This window comes from Mesoplodon densirostris, chromosome 19 (assembly GCF_025265405.1).
Source record: "Mesoplodon densirostris isolate mMesDen1 chromosome 19, mMesDen1 primary haplotype, whole genome shotgun sequence".
In the NCBI taxonomy this organism is placed as follows: Eukaryota; Metazoa; Chordata; class Mammalia; order Artiodactyla; family Ziphiidae; genus Mesoplodon; species Mesoplodon densirostris.
Window position 1 is genome coordinate 29,452,010 of NC_082679.1, and position 19,351 is coordinate 29,471,360.

At 35.6% G+C, this 19,351-nt stretch overlaps 1 protein-coding gene across 1 annotated transcript in view; it reads right to left on the minus strand.

Moving 5' to 3' along the window:
• NETO2 (neuropilin and tolloid like 2) overlaps nucleotides 1-19,351 on the minus strand; it is a 74,272-nt gene that overhangs the window by 41,457 nt on the left and 13,464 nt on the right. Inside the window, exons 3-6 of the mRNA XM_060084386.1 lie at nucleotides 18,592-18,732; nucleotides 17,682-17,930; nucleotides 12,330-12,353; nucleotides 12,098-12,225 (exon numbers count right to left, since the gene is read on the minus strand). Coding sequence (XP_059940369.1) covers nucleotides 12,098-12,225; nucleotides 12,330-12,353; nucleotides 17,682-17,930; nucleotides 18,592-18,732 — 542 coding nt within the window. The remainder of the gene's footprint in view (nucleotides 1-12,097; nucleotides 12,226-12,329; nucleotides 12,354-17,681; nucleotides 17,931-18,591; nucleotides 18,733-19,351) is intronic.

The window sequence follows — 19,351 nt, forward strand, 5'->3', positions numbered from 1 at the left end:
CATTGACCACCACCAATAAAATACTAGCAATAGACATAAGTTTAAAGAAAATGATTTTAAGGTTTCACCATCAATTATGATGTTTGCTTTAAGGATTTTAGTAGATATTCCTCATCATGCTGAAGATACATCCTATGTTGGAATTACGTATGTGGTAAACTACATCATTTGATTTTCTCATATTAAACTGTCCAAAAATTTCTAAGATAAGCCCATCTTTGGTTATGATTTCTAAAAAAATTTGTTAGGTTTAGTTTGTTACTGTTTAGTCTTTTGGGTCTTTTTTTTTCCATCCTTCATTTTATAAATAATTCTCTGGCTTAAAATTCTCTCATGCTATTTATTTAGTTTTGACAAAACAGACTGGGGAAAGTTCTTTCTTCTTCAGTTTTCTAAAACAGTTTATATAACATGTTCCTTGAATATCTGGTAAAATCTAATTTGGCCAGTTTTTCTGTTAACACACTTTAAGTACAAAATCAATTTCATCAATTTGGTAAGAGTTTATTTAGGTTTTCTATTTCTTTGATTTAATTTTGATAAATTGTATATATGTATATATATACACATACATTATATATTTCAGGAAATTGTCCACTTAAGACTGTTTACAAATGTATTAATAAAGAACAGTCTGAAGCACTTTGATTATGAAAAATTTCAAACATGTATAAGCAGAAAAAAGAGTATCATAAACCCATTTCCCATCTCTTAACTTTAGCTTTATCTATACCTCTCCCAACTTCTGCCTCTCATGTATTATTTTGAGAAAAATCCCAGAGATATAATTTCACATGTAAATAATTCCATATGTATTGTTAAAGACGACTTTAAAAAATAACCTCATATTATCACATCAAACCAATGAATAATTTCCTAATATAAAATACCAGTGTTCAGACTTCTAATTGTCTCTTAATGTTCCCACTCTTTTGTAGTTTGAGTCCAAACTCACTCATTTGACTTACATTTTTTAATCATTTGATTTGCAGGTCTTCTTCATAGTTTGTCTTATAATGGTTTCTAATCTCAGCTGTAGTTGATTTATGACTGTTTCCACTTCTAACATAATTTATGTCTTTTTTTTCTAGGTCGATCTTGCCAGAGGTATGTCTATTGTTATTATTTTTTTTAAACAAAGGGCCAGCTTTAGCTTTTGTTGACTCTTTCTTTTCGTGAATTTTTAATTTCACTTATTTCTGCTGTTTTATTATTACCTGTTCTTTGGATTTTTTGGTCATTCTTTTAGCTTCTTGAGTTGAATTTTAGCTCATTAAGTTTAAATATTTTTCTTTTCCTAAAAGAAGCATTTATGATCATAAATTCCCTAAAGTACTTTTAGGAGTATCCCACAAGTTTTGATATGTAGTATTTTCACTGTTGCTAAGTTTTTTATAAATGTGTACAAATTTCCACCCTGATTTTTTTACGTGACCTATCAATTACAAGGTGGTATATTACTAAATTTCTAAACATATGGGTTTTTTAAAGTTGAAGTTTAGTTGATTTATAATGTTAATTTCTGCTGTAGAGCAAAGTAATTCAGTTATATGTGTGTGTGTGTATACACATACACACACACACATTTAAAAATATTCTTTTCCAGTGGTTCTGAAGAACCTAGGAGCAGGACAAGAATAAAGACGTAGAAGTAGAGAACGGACGTGAGGACACGGAATGGGGGAGGGTAAGCTGGGACAAAGTGAGAGAGTGGCATGGACATATATACACTACCAAATGTAAAACAGCTAGTTAGTGGGAAGCAGATGCATAGCACAGGGAGATCACCTCAGTGCTTTGTGTCCACCTAGAGGGGTGGGATAGGAGGGTGGGAGGGAGATGCAAGAGGGAAGAGATATGGGGATATATGTATATGTACAGCTGATTCACTTTGTTATACAGCAGAAACTAACACACAATTGTAAAGCAATTATAGTCCAAAAAGATGCTAAAAAATTTTTTAAAATAAAAAATAAAATGTTTAAAACGGTTTTAAATTGTAAAATATTTAGATATCAACAACAATGAAGACACTACATATCAAAACTCATGAAACATCTAAGGAAATACTTAGTAGCATACTGATAGCCCTAAATACCTGTTAGAGAAAGAACATTTGAAAATTAATTACCAAAGAATTCAACACAAGAAGCTGCAAAAAGAATCACAAGGTAAATCTGAAGAAAGCAGAAGAAATAAAAGCACAAACTGAGAAAATGGGAAGCAAAGAAACAAGAGTTGATTTTTTTAAAACAACAGTTCTTGAAAACACTTCTGGCAAACTGATAAAGAAAAAAAGAACAAAGGCACAAATTTAAAATGGCAAATAGAACTGAGGTTTTAAAAATTGTAAAAGAATACCGAGTAAAGTATTATACCAATAAATGTGGAACCAGAAAGCATGAGCAATATTCTAGAAAAATAACTTTAAACTCAAAAAGAGATTGAAAATCTAAATAAACCTAAAATATTAAATAAAGAAAAATATATTCTTTTCCATTATGGGTTATCTCAGGACATTGAATATAGTTCCCTGTGCTATAGAGTAGGACCTTGTTGTTTATCCATTCTATATGTAATAGTTTGCATCTGTTAATCCCAAACACCCAATCCATCCCTCCCCCACCCTACCTCCCCCTTGGCAACCACAAGTCTTTCTCTATGTCTGAGTCTGTTTCTGTTTCGTAGATAGGTTTATTGTGTCTTTTAGATTCCACATAAAAGTGATATCATATGGTACTTGTCTTTTTCTTACTTCCCTTAGTATAATCTCTAGTTCCATTCATGTTGCTGCAAATGGCATTATCCTGTTCTTTATGGCTGAGTAGTAGTCCACTGTATATATGTACCACATATTCTTTAACCATTCATCTGTCGATTGACATTTAGGTTATTTCCATGTCTTCACTATTGTAAATAGTGCTGCTATGAACATAGGAGTGCATATATCTTTTTGGACTACAGCTTTGCCTGGATATATGCCCAGGAGTGGGGCTGCTGGATCATATGGTAATTCTTAGTTTTTTGAGGAATCTCCATACTGTTCTCCATAGTGGCTGCACCAACTTACATTCCCACCAACAGTGTAAGAGGGTTCCATTTCCTCCACACCGTATTCAGCATTTGTTATTTGTAGACTTTTTGTTGGCCATTCTGACCAGTGTGAGGTGGTACCTCATTGTAGTTTTGATTGGCATTTCTCCAATAATTAGCAATGTTGAGCATCTTTTCATATGCCTACTGGCCATCTGTATTTTTTCTTTGGAGAAATGTCTATTTAGGTGTTCTGCCCATTTTTCAATTGGGTTGTTTGTTTTTTTGTGGAGTTGTATGAGCTGTTTGTATATTTTGCAAATTAAGCCCTTGTCAGTTGCTTCGTTTGCACAGATTTTCTCCAATTCTGTAGGTTGTCTTTTCATTTTGTTTATGGTTTCCTTTGCTGTGCAAAAGTTTGTAAGTTTGATTAGGTCCCATTTGTTTATTTTTGTTTTTATTTCTATTGCCTTGGGAGACTGACCTAAGAACACATTCATATGATTTATGTCAGACAACATTTTGCCTATGATCTCTTCTAGGAGTTTCATGGTGTCATGTCTTATGTTTAAGTCTTTAAGCCATTTTGAGCTTTTTTGTGTGTATGTATGGTGTGAGGGTGTGTTCTAACTTCACTGATTTACAAGCAGCTGTCCAACTTTCCTAGCACCATATGGGGTTTTAAAGTTATTGTTTGGTTGCTGGTTCCTAATTTGATTGCATTTTTGTCAGAGGATGCTCTGCATGATACCAAGCACTGGTATGTATGGCAGACTTCCTTTTTCCATTCAGTGTATGGATCAGTTTCCATAAATGTTTCAGGCATGCTTGTAGGGAATGAAAATTCTCTGGATGTTGCAAGTCAAGATATCATGTTCCATTAGGCAAACTGTGTTGTTCAAATCTTCTAAGCCTTGACTTTTTTTTTTTACATGCTTGATTAATTACTGAGAGGCAAAAAAATTACACGCTATAATTGTGGATTGGTCAGTTTTCCTCAGAAACTGTCAATTCATGTTTTGTACATTTTGAGGCTATATTAATACATAAAATTTAAAATATATCTTCCTTGTGAATTCGTGACCATCTTGATTTCAATTCTAATAGCTGTATCAGCTCTTTTAGTATCTATTTCATTCCTGTTTGTGTATTTTCAAAATTTCCTTTACTTAACCTAAAACAGGATATACTTGGATTTTAAATATAGCACTTGGTCCAATTATTATTTTTGCCCACAAATACCTTAATTTTGCCCTCATAGTTCTTTTTTTATTCACACACTGTTTCCAGTTTTTATTTCAATTTTACCATTTGAAACATTTATTTTGGAATAAATTATGTTTTATGGCTGTATTAATGCTTTTCTGTGAGGCAACCGTAACTCCTCGAATTTTAACATAATTCTGTGATACATATTTGGATATATGTAAATGACCTTTTGAATGTTACACTATCATTGTTGAAGCATTTTAGTTTTGTTTTTTTTAACTTTTGAATTTTATTTTATTCATTTTTTTGAATTTTATTTTTTTATACAGCAGGTTCTTCTTAGTCATCAATTTTACACATATTAGTGTATATATGTCAATCCCAATTCCCAATTCATCACACCACCCCCCTCCACCCCACTTTCCACCATTGGTGTCCATACGTTTGTTCTCTACATCTGTGTCTCAATTTCTGCGCTGCAAACCGGTTCATCTGTACCATTTTTCTAGGTTCCACATAATATGCGTTAATATACAATATTTGTTTTTCTCTTTCTGACTTACTTCACTCTGTATGACAGTCTCTAGATCCATCCACGTCTCTACAAATGACCCAATTTCATTCCTTTTTATGGCTGAGAAATATTCTGTTGTATATACGTACCACAACTTCTTGATCCATTCGTGTCGATCTGCATTTAGGTTGCTTCCATGACCTGGCTATTGTAAATAGTGCTGCAATGAACATTAGGGTGCATATGTCTTTTTGAATTATGGTTTTCTCTGGGTATATGCCCAGTAGTGGGATTGCTGGGTCATATGGTAATTCTATTTTTAGTTCTTTAAGGAACCTCCAAACTGTTCTCCATAGTGGCTGTATGAATTTATATTCCTACCAACAGTGAAAGAGGGTTCCATTTTCTCCACACCCTCTCCAGCATTTGTTGTTTGTAGATTTTTTGATGATGCCCATTCTAACTGGTGTGAGGTGATACCTCATTATAGTTTTGATTTGCATTTCTCTAATAATTAGTGATGTTGAGCAGCTTTTCATGTGCTTCTTTGCCATCTGTATGTCTTCTTTGGAGAAATGTCTATTTAGGCCTTCTGCCCATTTTTTGATTGCCTTGTTTGCTTTTTAATATTGAGCTGCATGGGCTGTTTACATATTTTGGAAATTAATCCTTTGTCCATTGATTCATTTGCAAATATTTTCTCCCATTCTGAGGGTTGTCTTTTCATCTTGTTTGTAGTTTCCTTTGCTGTGCAAAAGCTTTTAACTTTCATTAGGTTCCATTTGTTTATTTTTGTTTTTATTTCCATTACTCTAAGAGGTGGGTCAAAAAAGATCTTGCAGTGATTTATGTCAAAGAGTGTTCTTCCTATATTTTCTTCTAAGAGTTTTATAGTTTCCAGTCTTACATTTAGTTCTCTAATGCATTTGAGTTTATTTTTGTGTATCGTGTTAGGGAGTGTTCTAATTTCATTCCTTTACATGTAGCTGTCCAGTTCTCCCAGCACCACTTACTGAAGAGACTGTCTTTTCTCCATTGTATATCCTTGCGTCCTTTGTCATAGATCAGATGACCATAGGTGTATGGGTTTGTCTCTGGGCTTTCTATCCTGTTCCATTGATCTATATTTCTGTTTTTGTGCCAGTACCATACTGTCTTGATTACTATAGCTTTGTAGTATAGTCTGAGGTCAGGGAGTCTGATTTCTTCAGCTCCATTTTTTTCCCTCAAGACTGCTGTGACTATTTGGGGTCTTTTGTGTCTCCATACAAATTTTAAGATTTTTTTGTTCTAGTTCTGTAAAAAATGCCATTGGTAATTTGATAGGGATTGCACTGAATCTGTAGATTGTTTTGGGTAGTAGTCATTTTCACAATACTGATTCTTCCAACCCAAGAACATGGTACATCGCTCCATCTGTTTGTATCATCTTTAATTTCTTTCATCAGTGTATTATAGTTTTCTGCATACTGGTCTTTTGTCTCCCTAGGTAGGTTTATTCCTAGGTATTTTATTCTTTTTGTTGCAATGGTAAATGGGAATATTTCTTTAATTTCTTTCAGATTTTTCATCATTAGTGTATAGGAATGCAAGAGATTTCTGTGCATTAATTTTGTACCTTGCAACTTCACCAAATTCATTGATTAGCTCTAGTACTTTTCTGGTGGCATCTTTAGGATTCTCTATGTATAGTATCATATCATCTGCAAACAGTGACAGTTTTACTTCTTCTTCAATTTGTATTCCTTTTATTTGTTTTTCTTCTCTGATTGCCACAGGTAGGACTTCCAAAACTATGTTGAGTAACAGTGGCGAGAGTGGACAACCTTCTCTTGTTTGTGATCTTAGAGGAAATGCTTTCAGTTTTTCACCTTTGAGAATGAGGTTTGCTGTAGGTTTGTCATATATGGCCTTTATTATGTTGTGGTAGGTTCCCTCTATGCCCACTTCCAGGAGAGTTTTTATCATAAATGGGTGAATTTTGTCAAAACCTTTTCCTGCATCTATTGAGATGATCATATGGTTCTTATTCTTCAATTTGTTAATATGGTGTATCACACTGATTGATTTGTGTATACTGAAGAATCCTTGAATCCCTGGGATAAATCTCACTTGATCATTGTGTATGATCCTTTTAATGTGTTGTTGGATTCTGTCTGCTAGTATTTTGTTGAACATTTTTGCATCTATGTTCATCAGTGATATTGGCCTGTAGTTTTCTTTCTTTGTGACATTTTTGTCTGGTTTTGGTATCAGGGTGATGGTGGCCTCATAGAATGAGTTTGGGAGTGTTCCTTCCTCTGCAATTTTTCTGGATGAGTTTGAGAAGGATGGGTATTAGCTCTTCTCTAAATGTTTGATAGAATTCACCTCTGAAGCCATCTGGTCCTAGACTTTTGTTTGTTGGGAGATTTTTAATCACAGTTTTAATTTCATTACTTGTGATTGGACTGTTCATATTTTCTATTTCTTCCTGGTTCTGTCTTGGAAGGTTACACATTTCTAAGGATTTTTCCATTTGTTCCAGTTGTCCATTTTATTGGCATAGAGTTGCTTGTATTAGTCTCTTAGGATGCTTTGTATTTTGATGGTGTCTGTTGTAGCTTCTCCTTTTTCATTTCTAATTTTATTGATTTGAGTCCTCTCCCTCTTTTTCTTGATGAGTCTGGCTAATGGTTTATCAATTTTGTTTATCTTCTCAAAGAACCAGCTTTTAGTTTTAATGACCCTTTAGTTTTATTGTTTTCTTTTTTTCTATTTCATTTATTTCTACTCTGATCTTTATGACTTCTTTCCTTCTACCAACTTTGGGTTTTGTTTCTTCTTCTTTCTCTAGTTCCTTTAGGTGTAAGGTTAGATTTGCGATTTTTCTTGTTTCTTGAGGTAGGACTGTATTGCTATAAACCTCCCTCTTAGAACTGCTTTTGCTGCATCCCATAGGCACTGGATCATCGTGTTTTCATTGTCATTTGTCTCTAGGTATTTTTTGATTTCCTCTTTGATTTCTTCAGTGATCTCTTGCTTATGTAGTAACGTATTGTTTAGCCTCCAAGTGTTTGTGTTTTTTAAGTTTTTTTTCCCTTTAATTGATTTCTAATCTCATAGCGTTGTGGTCAGAAAAGATGATACGATTTCAACTTTCTTACATTTACTGAGGCTTGATTTGATGCAAGATGTGACCTTTCCTGGAGAATGTTCCATCTGCACTTGAGAAATGTAATCTGCTGTTTTTGGATGGAATGTCCTATAAATATCAATTAAATCTATCTGGTCTATTGTGTCATTTAAAGCTTGGGTTTCCTTATTTTCTGTTTGGCTGATCTGTCCATTGGTGTAAGTGAAGTGTTAAAGTCCTTCACTATTATTGTGTTACTGTCAACTTCCTGTTTTATAGTTGTTAGCATTTGCCTTATGCATTGTGGTGCTCCTATGTTGGGTGCATATATATTTATAAATGTTATATCTTCTTGGATTGATCCCTTGATCATTATGTAGTGTCCTTCCTTGTCTCTTGTAACATTCTTTATTTTTAAGTCTATTTTATCTGATATGAATATTGTTACTCCAGCTTTCTTTTGATTTCCATTTGCATGGAGTATCTTTTTCCATCCACTCACTTTCAGTCTGTATGTGTCCCTAGGTTTGAAGTGGGTCTCTTGTAGACAGCATATATATGGGTGTTGTTTTTGTATCCATTCAGCGAGACTGTCTTTTCGCTGGATCATTTAATCCACTCATGTTTAAGGTAATTATCGATATGTATGTTCCTATTACCATTTTCTTGTTATGGGTTTGTTTTTGTAGGTCCTTTTCTTCTCTTGTGTTTCCCACTTAGAGAAGTTCCTTTAGCATTTGTTGTAGAGCTGGTTTGGTGGTGCTGAATTTTCTTAGCTTTTGCTTGTCTGTAAAGCTTCTGATTTCTCCATCGAATCTGAATGATATCCTTGCTGGGTAATCCTGGTTGTAGGTTGTTCCCTTTCATTGCTTTAAATGTCATGCTACTCCCTTCTGGCTTGCAGAGTTTCTGCTGAGAAATCAGCTGTTAACCTTATGGGAGTTCCCTTGTATGTTATTTGTCCTTTTTCCCTTGCTGCTTTCAATAATTTTTCTTTGTCTTTAATTTTTCCCAATTTGATTACTATGTGTCTCAGCGTGTTTCTCCTTGGGTTTATCCTGCCTGGGACTCTCTGCATTTTGTGGACTTGGGTGGCTATTTCCTTTCCCATGTTAGGGAAGTTTTCAACTATAATCTCTTCAAATACTTTATCGGGTCCTTTCTCTCTCTCTTCTCCTTCTGGGACCCCTATGATGTGAATGTTTTTGCATTTAATGTTGTCCCAAAGGTGTCTTCATTTTTTTTTTTCATTCTTTTTTATTTTGTTCTGCAGCAGTGAATGCCACCATTCTGTCTTCCAGGTCACTTATCCATTCTTCTGCCTCAGTTATTCTGGTATTGATTCCTTCTAGTGTATTTTTCATTTCAGTTATTGTATTGTTCATCTCTGTTGGTTTGTTCTTTAATTTTTCTAGGTGTTTGTTCTTTAATTCTTCTAGGTCTTTGTTAAACATTTCTTGCACCTTCTCTATCTTTGCCTCGATTCTTTTTCCGAGGTCCTGGATCATCTTCACTACCATCATTCTGAATTCTTTTCTGGAAGGTTGCGTACCTCCACTTCATTTAGTTGTTTTTCTAGGGTTTTATTTTGTTCCTTCATCTGGTAAATAGCCCTCTGCGTTTTCATCTTGTCTATTTTTCTGTGAATGTGGTTTCTGTTCCACAGGCTGCAGGATTGTAGTTCTTCTTGCTTCTGCTATCTGCCCTCTGGTGGATGAGGCTATCTAAGAGCCTTGTGCAAGTTTCCTGCTGGGAGGGATTGGTGGTAGGTAGAGTTGGCTGTTGCTCTGGTGGGCAGAACTCAGTAAAACTTTAATCCACTTGTCTGCTGATGGTTTGGTCTGGGCTCCTTCCCTGTTAGTTGTTTTGCCTGAGGCGACCCAACACTGGAGCCTACCTGGGCTCTTTGGTGGGGCTAATGGTGGACTCTGGTGGGCTTACACCATGGAATACTTCCCAGAACTTCTGCTGCCAGTGTCCTTGTCCTCACGGTGAGACACTGCTACCCCCCGCCTCTGCAGGAGACCCTCCAACACTAGCAGGTAGGTGTGGTTCAGTCTCCTATGGGGTCACTGCTCCTTCCCCTGGGTCCCGACATGTACACTATTTTGTGTGTGCCCTCCAAGAGTGGAGTATCCGTTTCCCCCACTCCTGTCGAAGTACTGCAATCAAATCCTGTGAGCCTTCAAAGTCTGATTCTCTAGGAATTCCTCCTCCCGTTGCCGGACCCCCAGGTTGGGAAGCCTGACCTGGGGCTCAGAACCTTCATTCCAGTGGGTGGACTTCTGTGGTGTAAGTGTTCTCCAGCTTCTGAGTCACCCACCCAGCAGTTATGGGATTTGATTTTATTGTGATTGCACCCCTCCTATCATCTCAGCGCAGTTTCTCCTTTGTCTTTGGATGTGGGTTATCTTTTTTGGTGAGTTCCAGTGTCTTCCTGTCGATGAGTGTTCAGAAGTTAGTTGTGATTCTGGTGCTCTCACAAGAGGGAGTGAGAGCACGTCCTTCTACTCCGCCATTTTGAACCCTTGCCCTCATTCTTGAAAGACAGATTAGTTGGACATGGAATTTTCAAATTTTAGATTGCCAGTTAATTTTTTTTCCTAAGCACTTTGAAAACATTATTCTATTGTAATTTCTTCCAAGTTTCTTAATAAATTGCCACTGTCTCCCATCCTCAAGCTACTTTCTGGGTAATTTTCTCAAATCTGTCTTTCAACACTATAATTTTTACTTGAGTAAGTTCCATTTGGTTATTTTTAAAGCATACTTGGTATTTTTCTTTCTCATTCTTTTGATTACTACTTGTAGGATATTTAAGACACTTCAGTTCTTGGGGATCTAAGAAACTTCTTGTTGTTATGCCTGTTAACTCACTCATGGCGGGTTGTTCACCTATGTTTTCTAATTTTGGGTTGTAAGCTTACTTCAGCAGTGTTTTAGCTATAGCAATCCTGTAGCCTACATGGTTATTTTGTATTTATCTTTTCAGGTGCCTCAAAAGGTTTAATAAGCCCAGGACCATTTTGTTCATTTTGGGGCTAAGTGGTTCCTGGGCTGAGCATGGAATGTAAATTCACATCCCAAACTGTAATAAAGATATAGGTATAAACAGTCAGGGGAGACCTCAGCCTCACCCACATCTTAAGACTGAGCCCAGGATAAGCTTCTTTTTTACCAATTTGCACTAGTGGAAGAGTTTTTCTGATCTACCATTTCATGGCAATCATCTCCCTTTGAGGGTTCCAGCTTCATGTGGCAGTCCTCTATAAGGCCACATGAACCGTAGGCCTTTTATTTGTCTCAGTGTGGGTGAAGCCAAGCTCCTGCAATATCTACCCTTGAGTAGTCATAGGTTACTGAAATCAGCAACGGGCATTTGTACCATCAATTTCAGTTTTCAGTTTACTGCTCTGATTTATAGCTCTTTCATTTCTAGTTCATAAGAATTATCTTCTTTTCTGGAGCTCATCTATGGTTTTAAAAGGATATCTGTTATATTTTATCCAATATTTCTAAGTGTTTTGTAATAGGTAGGTTTTCAGGTTATCTCATCCATCATATTACCAGCAACTTTAAATTTGATTTTCCTAATTCTTTAAATTCTCCTACGCTCTTTCTTTTCTGTTTACACATATAAACAATAAATATAATTTTAACTGTTACTATTCCTAGAAGTACAAATTAAAAGCAAAAAGCAGAAGTAGTTAGCAACCAGTCTCAACCTGTCAGAGTTATTTAAAAACATCCTTCCCTGTGGTACTTTCCAATAAAAACTCTATATGATTAGCAGAGGACAGCATGGTAAGAACACACAACTAAGATGATACATTTGTGTTTTGGTTTTGACACTGTTATAACCAACTCTGAGACCTCTGACAAGATACTTTAACGTCTATGGCCTATTTTACCTCCTCATAGTGGTGTTTATGAATCTATGATCACACTGATCAATACCTATACTCTCCAATTAGGAACACACAGATTTTAAGAATCTTAAAATAAGAATATTAATGTATGTGTGACATTCCTGAAGTTTATGGTGTAGTTTATTTAACTACAACAATGCTGAGATGCTAGGTGTTCAATAATGTGACTGAAATAAAATTTTTAAAAAGTTGTAACGTCAGTTTAAATAACAAGTATCTGCATGAACCAAAATAATACATTATACAAATCACATCTTATTATGTTCTTCTTAGAAGTGACTGCATACTTAATACTACCTTAGCTTTTGGAGTAGCTTTAATCGTCCAGATGCAATCAACTGCTTGGCCAGGTTTTGTTTTTTCCTCTTGTTCTACCTGACTAGAACGTATTATTCCGTCAGCTCCTGACAGCTCAAACTGGCAATCTAGAAAGAACAGATGAATGATGTTCAAAGGAAAATAAGACTGATCAAAGATGCCATGAGGAAAAAGAGGTAATATACTAAACCTGGGATGGGATTTAAAATACCTCCTAGGTAAGTAAAGTCTGGATCTGTAACAGAGAAAAGAAGAAAGTCATTGGCATTGAGGTAGTTTAGAGCTACTTTAAGGCTTAATGTCTTACGTTATGTCTAATGTTATACTTAATAACAAAGCAAGAGAAAGCTTTCATTTGTGTAAACTACAGACCACTGGTTATTTATGAGCATATTGAGGTGCTCACTTATAGGATCGATATTTTAAAAATGATAACGTTTATACTTTTGATCCAATTATGAACTAAAAACTTACTTATGCTATCTGAAAACTCACAACTCTATGTCAACTGCAGTAGCTAGTCCACTGATGGATGAATGAGTAAACAAAATGTAGTATAAATAATACAATGGAATATTTTTTTTTTTTTTTTTTTCTTTTTGCTGTATGCGGGCCTCTCACTGTTGTGGCCTCTCCCGTTGCGGAGCACAGGCTCCGGATGCGCAGGCCCAGCGGCCATGGCTCACGGGCCCAGCCGCTCCGCGGCATATGGGATCCTCCCAGACCGGGGCACGAACCCGTATCCCCTGCATCGGCAGGCGGACTCTTTACCACTGCGCCACCAGGGAGGCCCTACAATGGAATATTATCCAACCTTAAAAAGGAATAAAATTCTGACACACGCTACAACATGGATGTGTGTGGAAACATTATGCTAAGTAAAATAAGCCAGACAGTTAAGGACACTATATGATTCCCTTTATTGAGGTCCCTAGATTAGTCGAATTCAGAGACATTCACAGGGCTGTAGGGAGGGAGGGATAGGGAGTTAAGTGTTTAATGGGGACAGAGTTTCAGCTTGGGATGACAAAAAAGTTCTGGAAATGCACAGTGTGATGGTTGCACAACATTGTAAGTGTACTTAATGCCACTGACTTGTACACTTAAAAGGTTTAAGACGGTGAATTTTATGTTACATGTAATTTATCCCACCACAGTAGCAGCAAGTAAGTTGTTTTTTTCACAATGGCAGGAAAAAGAGAGATGACTAGATGATATATAGGATATTCTGCCCTATGAAATAGTTCATAGAAAACTGACAACCAATAGTTTATATCAAAATAACTGATTTAATTAAATTGGCCAGGTATTTGATTTTTATGAACTAAATCAATTAACTGAATTGACACTTTAGTATCAAAAGACATTACAAAGTCCTATATAGAGTCAGATTTTTGCAAATAAGTTTAGACTGCCTGAAAGAAAAAACAAACATCTTAATCATTTGAATAATGCTTTTAAAAATATTAAAAAGCAAAGCCAGGCAACTTTATATGTAAAGATTCTTTGAAGAAATGCAGTTCTTTTTCTTCTATTAGTTTTATGTATCATGAGAGCAACTTCATATGGCTTATGGTTAAAATATAAATTATAATAAAATGCTAAGGATTTCTAGACTATATTACCTTATATTTGCATTTTATAGCACTTCAGAGTTTCCACAGACCTTATGTTTAATATTATGCTAATGACAATAACATCAAGAAGATCATGTACTATTCTGTTTTATAGATGAGGAAATAATCAGAGATTACGACTTTTTTAGACCATATAATGGCAACGTCAGGACTAGATTCTAATTCTCTAGACAGTTTTTCTTACTGTAACATTTTTCTTTCTTACTCTTTCTTGCCTTTATAGTGTGAGTGACGATACCATAATTTTACCACTAAAAGAAAAAAAAAACAATGTCAAAATAAATAGACAATTCATAAATAGCTAAATCATGGCTGTCTAGTTACTTAAAGTCATATAAAGTAAATTTTGTCTAGGGATTTGTAAATATGGATGAAACTTACTAACGATGATGAGAAATTAGTATCTTCTAAATAAATGAAATTCTCTCAGCTACTGGTGATATTTGTTGAGGCAGAGGCTCTTAATGGATTGCTACATCCTGGAAGTAACTGGGATAATTCTGGAAATTTTAGTGCAATAATGACAATGTCCTAGAATTCTTTCCTATATGTGAAGAAATTCTGATTCACCTGCCAGATAGTTGCTATGACTTTCTACTCTAATGCTGTTTAAATTTAGATTTCTCTTTGACATTTCTCTGCAAAATTGCTGAAGTGTCATCACTCCCTTTTATTTAGGGAGGTTGGGTTTAGATTATTAAGTTAAAAAAGAACAGTCTCTGTGATGTATGCTAGATTAAGCTAAAAATTTTCCTCTTACTTTTTTTCAACATGTACTTTGATAACCATGCAGAAAGTCAGTGGTTAAGATTCTGCACTTCCACTGCAGGGGACACAGGTTCGATCCCTGGTTGGGAAGATCCCGCATGCCACATGGCATGGCCAAAACAACAACAACAAAAAAAACAATTTTAACAAGAATTGAGCAACCCGTTACATACAATAAACTGTGAATTAAAATAGGTTTAAACAGGCTAATTAAAAATTCTGAGATCTTTTAGACTAGCAATTTTTTCATTCTGGTGGGTTGATATATGTCTTCTATCTGAATTTTCAAATTAAGCTTTTTTTAGACACTTGTTTGTAATTTTTTAAATTTATTTTTACTGTAGTAAAACATATAACATAATATTTATTCTTTTACTCATTTTTAAGTGTACAATTCAGTGGCATTAAGTACATTCACAATGTTGTGCCACCACCACCACAATCCAATTAAGTAAAAACTAAAGACAAATCTTAATATGATCCAGCAATTGCACTCCATGGTACTTAGCCAAATGAGTTAAAAACTTGTCCACACAAATACCTGCATATGGATGTCTACAGCAGGTTTACCTGTGGTTGCTAAAACCTGGAAGCAGCCAAGATATCCTTCAACAGAATGGATAAACAAAGTGTAGTACATCCATACAATGAAATATTATTCTGCACTAAAAAGAAACAAGCTGGGCCTCCCTGGTGGCGCAGTGGTTAAGAGTCCGCCTGCCGATGCAGGGGATACGGGTTCGTGCCCCGGTCTGGGAGGATCCCATATGCCGCGGAGCGGCTGGGCCCGTGAGCCATGGCCGCTGGGCCTGCGCATCCGGAGCCTGTGCTCCGCAACGGGAGAGGCCACAACAGTGAGAGGCCCGCATACCGCAAAAAGAAAAAAAAAAAGAAAAAAAAAAAAAAAAAGAAACAAGCTACCAAGCCATGAAAAAACATGGGGGAACATTAAGTAAATATTACTAAGTGAAAGAAGCCAATCTGAAAAGCCTACATACTGTATGATTCCAACCGTATGACGTTCTGGAAAGGGCAAAACTATGGTGACAGTAAAAAGATCAGTGGTTGTCAGGGGTTGGGGTGGGAGGGATGAATAGGTGGAGCCCACAGGATTTTTAAAGCAGTGGGAATACTCTGTATAATACTGTAATGGCAGACATACGTCACTATACATCTGTCCAAACCCATAGAATGTACGACACTAAGAGTGAACCCTAGAGAACAGAGGTATGGATACCAAGGGGGGGGAGGGTGGTGGGATGAACTGGGAGATGGGGATTGACATATATACATTATTGATACTATGTGTAAAATAGATAACTAATGAGAGCCTGCTGTATAGTACAGGGAACTCTACTCAATGCTCTGTGGTGACCCAAATGCGAAGGAAATCCAAAAAGGAGGGGATATATGTATACGGATGGCTGAAAAAAAAACAGTGAACCCTAATGTAAAATGTGGACTTCGGTGATGATGTGTCAATGCGGGTTCATCAGGTGTAACAAATGTACCCCTGGTGCAGGATGTTCATTTTAGGCTTTGGAGGTAGCTGTGTGTGTGTGGGGGGGCGGTTAGAAGGTATATGGTAACTCTGTACTTTCTGCTCAGTTTTGCTGTGAGCCTAAAAACTGCTCTAAAAAAAAAAAGAATAAATTTTACTTTTTGAAAATGTTATCGTTTTGACATTGAGAACATAAATACTAAAGTGACACTTAAAAATACCATTAACACATTTACTAGCAGGGAAAAAAAGTTGACTACATTGTTCAGGCAAAAAAGCTGGTAATCTAGCTGAAAGAATAGCATGATCTCTGTTATATAAAATAAACAAAATAAACAGATACAGAAAAACATCTGAAGGAATACACACCATATTGTTAATACTGGTTTTTTATTTATAGGGTGATAAGGTTATAGATATTTTCATTTGAATATGATTTAATTTTTTTAAGTTAGCAAATTTCTTGCATGAAAACATAAATAAAAGCAAAAGATTATATAATTATATAATCTTTACATAAATAAAAGCAAAAAGATTATACAATTTTATAATTATATAATTGTTACATTAAGTTACTTTTTCATCTTATTAAGTTTGTAAACTCTTGGAAGACAGGAGCAGTAACTAGTGTATCTTTGTGCTGCCACATTAGGGATATGCATATCTTTACAGTAGACAGGCTTTGAGGACTATAAAGTGTTCCCACATAACCGTGTGGTAGGTAAGATAGAGTATGCTGATAGGTGGGTTTGCTCTCCCACCACCCAAATATATTTACACATCCTAATCATCATAACCTATGAATACTACCTTATAAGGTTAAAAAAAGTGAATATTACATTTTAAGGCAAAGGATGTGATTAAGCTAAGGATTCTGAGAAGACAGGGGATATGAAGATGGAGGCAGAGATTGGAGTGATGAGGCCACACGTCCAGGAATGCTGGGGCAGACACAAGAAGCTGGAAGAGGCTAGGAATGGATTCTCTCCTGGAGTTTCCACAGGGAACATGACCCTGCTGGATTCTGGCCTCCAGAACTCTGAGAAAATAAACTACTGTTGTCTTCAGCTGCCAAGTTTCTGGGAATTAGTTATGGTGCCCTCAGGAAGACATTCCCATCTTAGCAACAGCAACTCTTAGGCACAGCTCTGTGCTTAATAGTAAATTTTATAGTTAGTAGGTGGCAGAGAAAGGATTCACAACCAGATCTTTTGCCTCCAAGTGCAGAGCACTATTCTTTCTATTGCTCAGTATTTTCTAGAGACTGTTTATTCAAATGAGTATTGAGTCATTCCAATGGACAAAACCTGCCAAAATAATTTTTGGTATAGATCATGAAAATAAGACTATTTGTTCAATTATTTTTTAAATGTATTTATTGTGATGTCTTTGGCATTTGATATATGCTATAAAACATACAGAAATCTAAGAAATAATGTGATACCATCTACGATATGCTTCAAAATTCAAGTGACATAGTTTCATTTCTAATTTTTTGTTAAGTTTTTATTTTATTTATTCATGGACTGATTTCCCTTTGACCTTGCTAACTTCTTTAAAGCCTTGATTTGATTACCTTGACTGAATTATCTCTTTTCTAGCCTTAAGATTCTAAAACCAGAGTGAGACCTAGCCACTGAAACAATAACTTCTTTACCTGGAATAAACGAATATTTTGCTCGAAATCCCAGTCCTTCAAGTTCTTCATCAGAACTGAACTTAATCCACATGAATCTCCCTGTTGATCTAATTAATGGAGGGCTTTTCACACCACAGTAACGATCTACAAGTGGAGAGAAACCAAACGGCCCATCTCGAACTTCCAAGTGATCAAACCGACATTCAAATGATGGTTCTATATAATAATGTTCATCAAAGGTCAACTCTATTCTTTGACGTGGAGCAGCTAGAAAATAAGAGTAAGCAAATTAGGGCAACGCAAACAAGAAAAAGTAAAAATGGCCTGACACAAGTGAGAAAAGCACAACAACTGCTCTGTTACTGTTTCATAGATGAGGATCATAATGAGAACCGTTATATATAAAATTCACGATAAATGTTACATTGTATATTAATAATATAATAATAATGCTATTCCGTAGAACGATAGTAATCTTTCCCTTTGGCATATGTTATTTATTAAATTGAATGTACTTAGTTGATTAAAATTAGAGTTGAGAAGCTAATGCTTAGTTCATGAGATACAATGTACCATGATGAATAGAAAAACAGAAGAAATGAAAGAAACATATAATTTAACTATGGACATAAATTTGCAGAAAGCCTAATAAGAGATACCAGTAAGCTTAGGTTTCTTATCAGAGAAGTTTCTCATATATACTGATGCATCTAGTTAAATTATATTTTAGGAGATCCAAAATTCCTATAAAATTTCAACGATTATTTTTTTAATGTCAGTATTAAGAAATATTTATAATGACTACAGTTTAATTAAAATACATATTTAAATTTTGTTCAAACTGGTTTAACCAGGGCATTTAACCAATATATGTAGTTTTACAATAAGTAAAAATTCATCCAATGAAAGACAGAAATTGGGCAAATACCTTCCAAAATGTAGATACATTCCTTGTTTGGTGGATATGAGTCAGGATAATTTGGTGAAGCAAAATGACCTCCATTGCTGGTTCGAACCCAAATGCCACACTGGGTTGCAGGAATGTGCTTGATTCCAACATTTTGTCCATCTTAGGGAAACATGTAAAACATCACTTATAGTTCCCCCCACAACTTCCCCAAACAACTGCCCACTCTGTTACACACACATATATATAATTTTTAAGAACCACTGACAAACTCAGCATAACAAATTGAATATAGCAGAAGTGAAATGAAGGTGAAGATGGTATGCTGTGCTGGCGAGAAGCATTTGCTCTAGAGGACAAGTTTGCCATGTATAAGAACAGGGAAATAAAATGCGTAGATTTTATTTACAAGGGCAAAACCATGTGGGAGAATCTGATAAATCAGTAAAACTCTATAAAATTCAATTCTGACATAAAAATAAAAGGACCCCAGGAATTTATCTCTGGTGTGGTACCTCTGTATTTAGTTTAACGCAAAGTCAAATAAGATTCAAAGATTACCAAGGGGTTTGATTTGAGTTAAAGGTTGCAGATTGAACACATGCATTTAGCTCTGCTCCTTTTTCAAAGTCCACTTAAACGACAGTAAACACGTTTTTTAAGGGCGTAAGCTCATAAGTACAAAGAGGTGGATGCAATAATAACAACTGGCAGCACTAGGTATCTCTGGCAGTGGGCGAGGAGGTGGTGAAGTTGGGCTTTTTAAAAACATGAGGCTTGG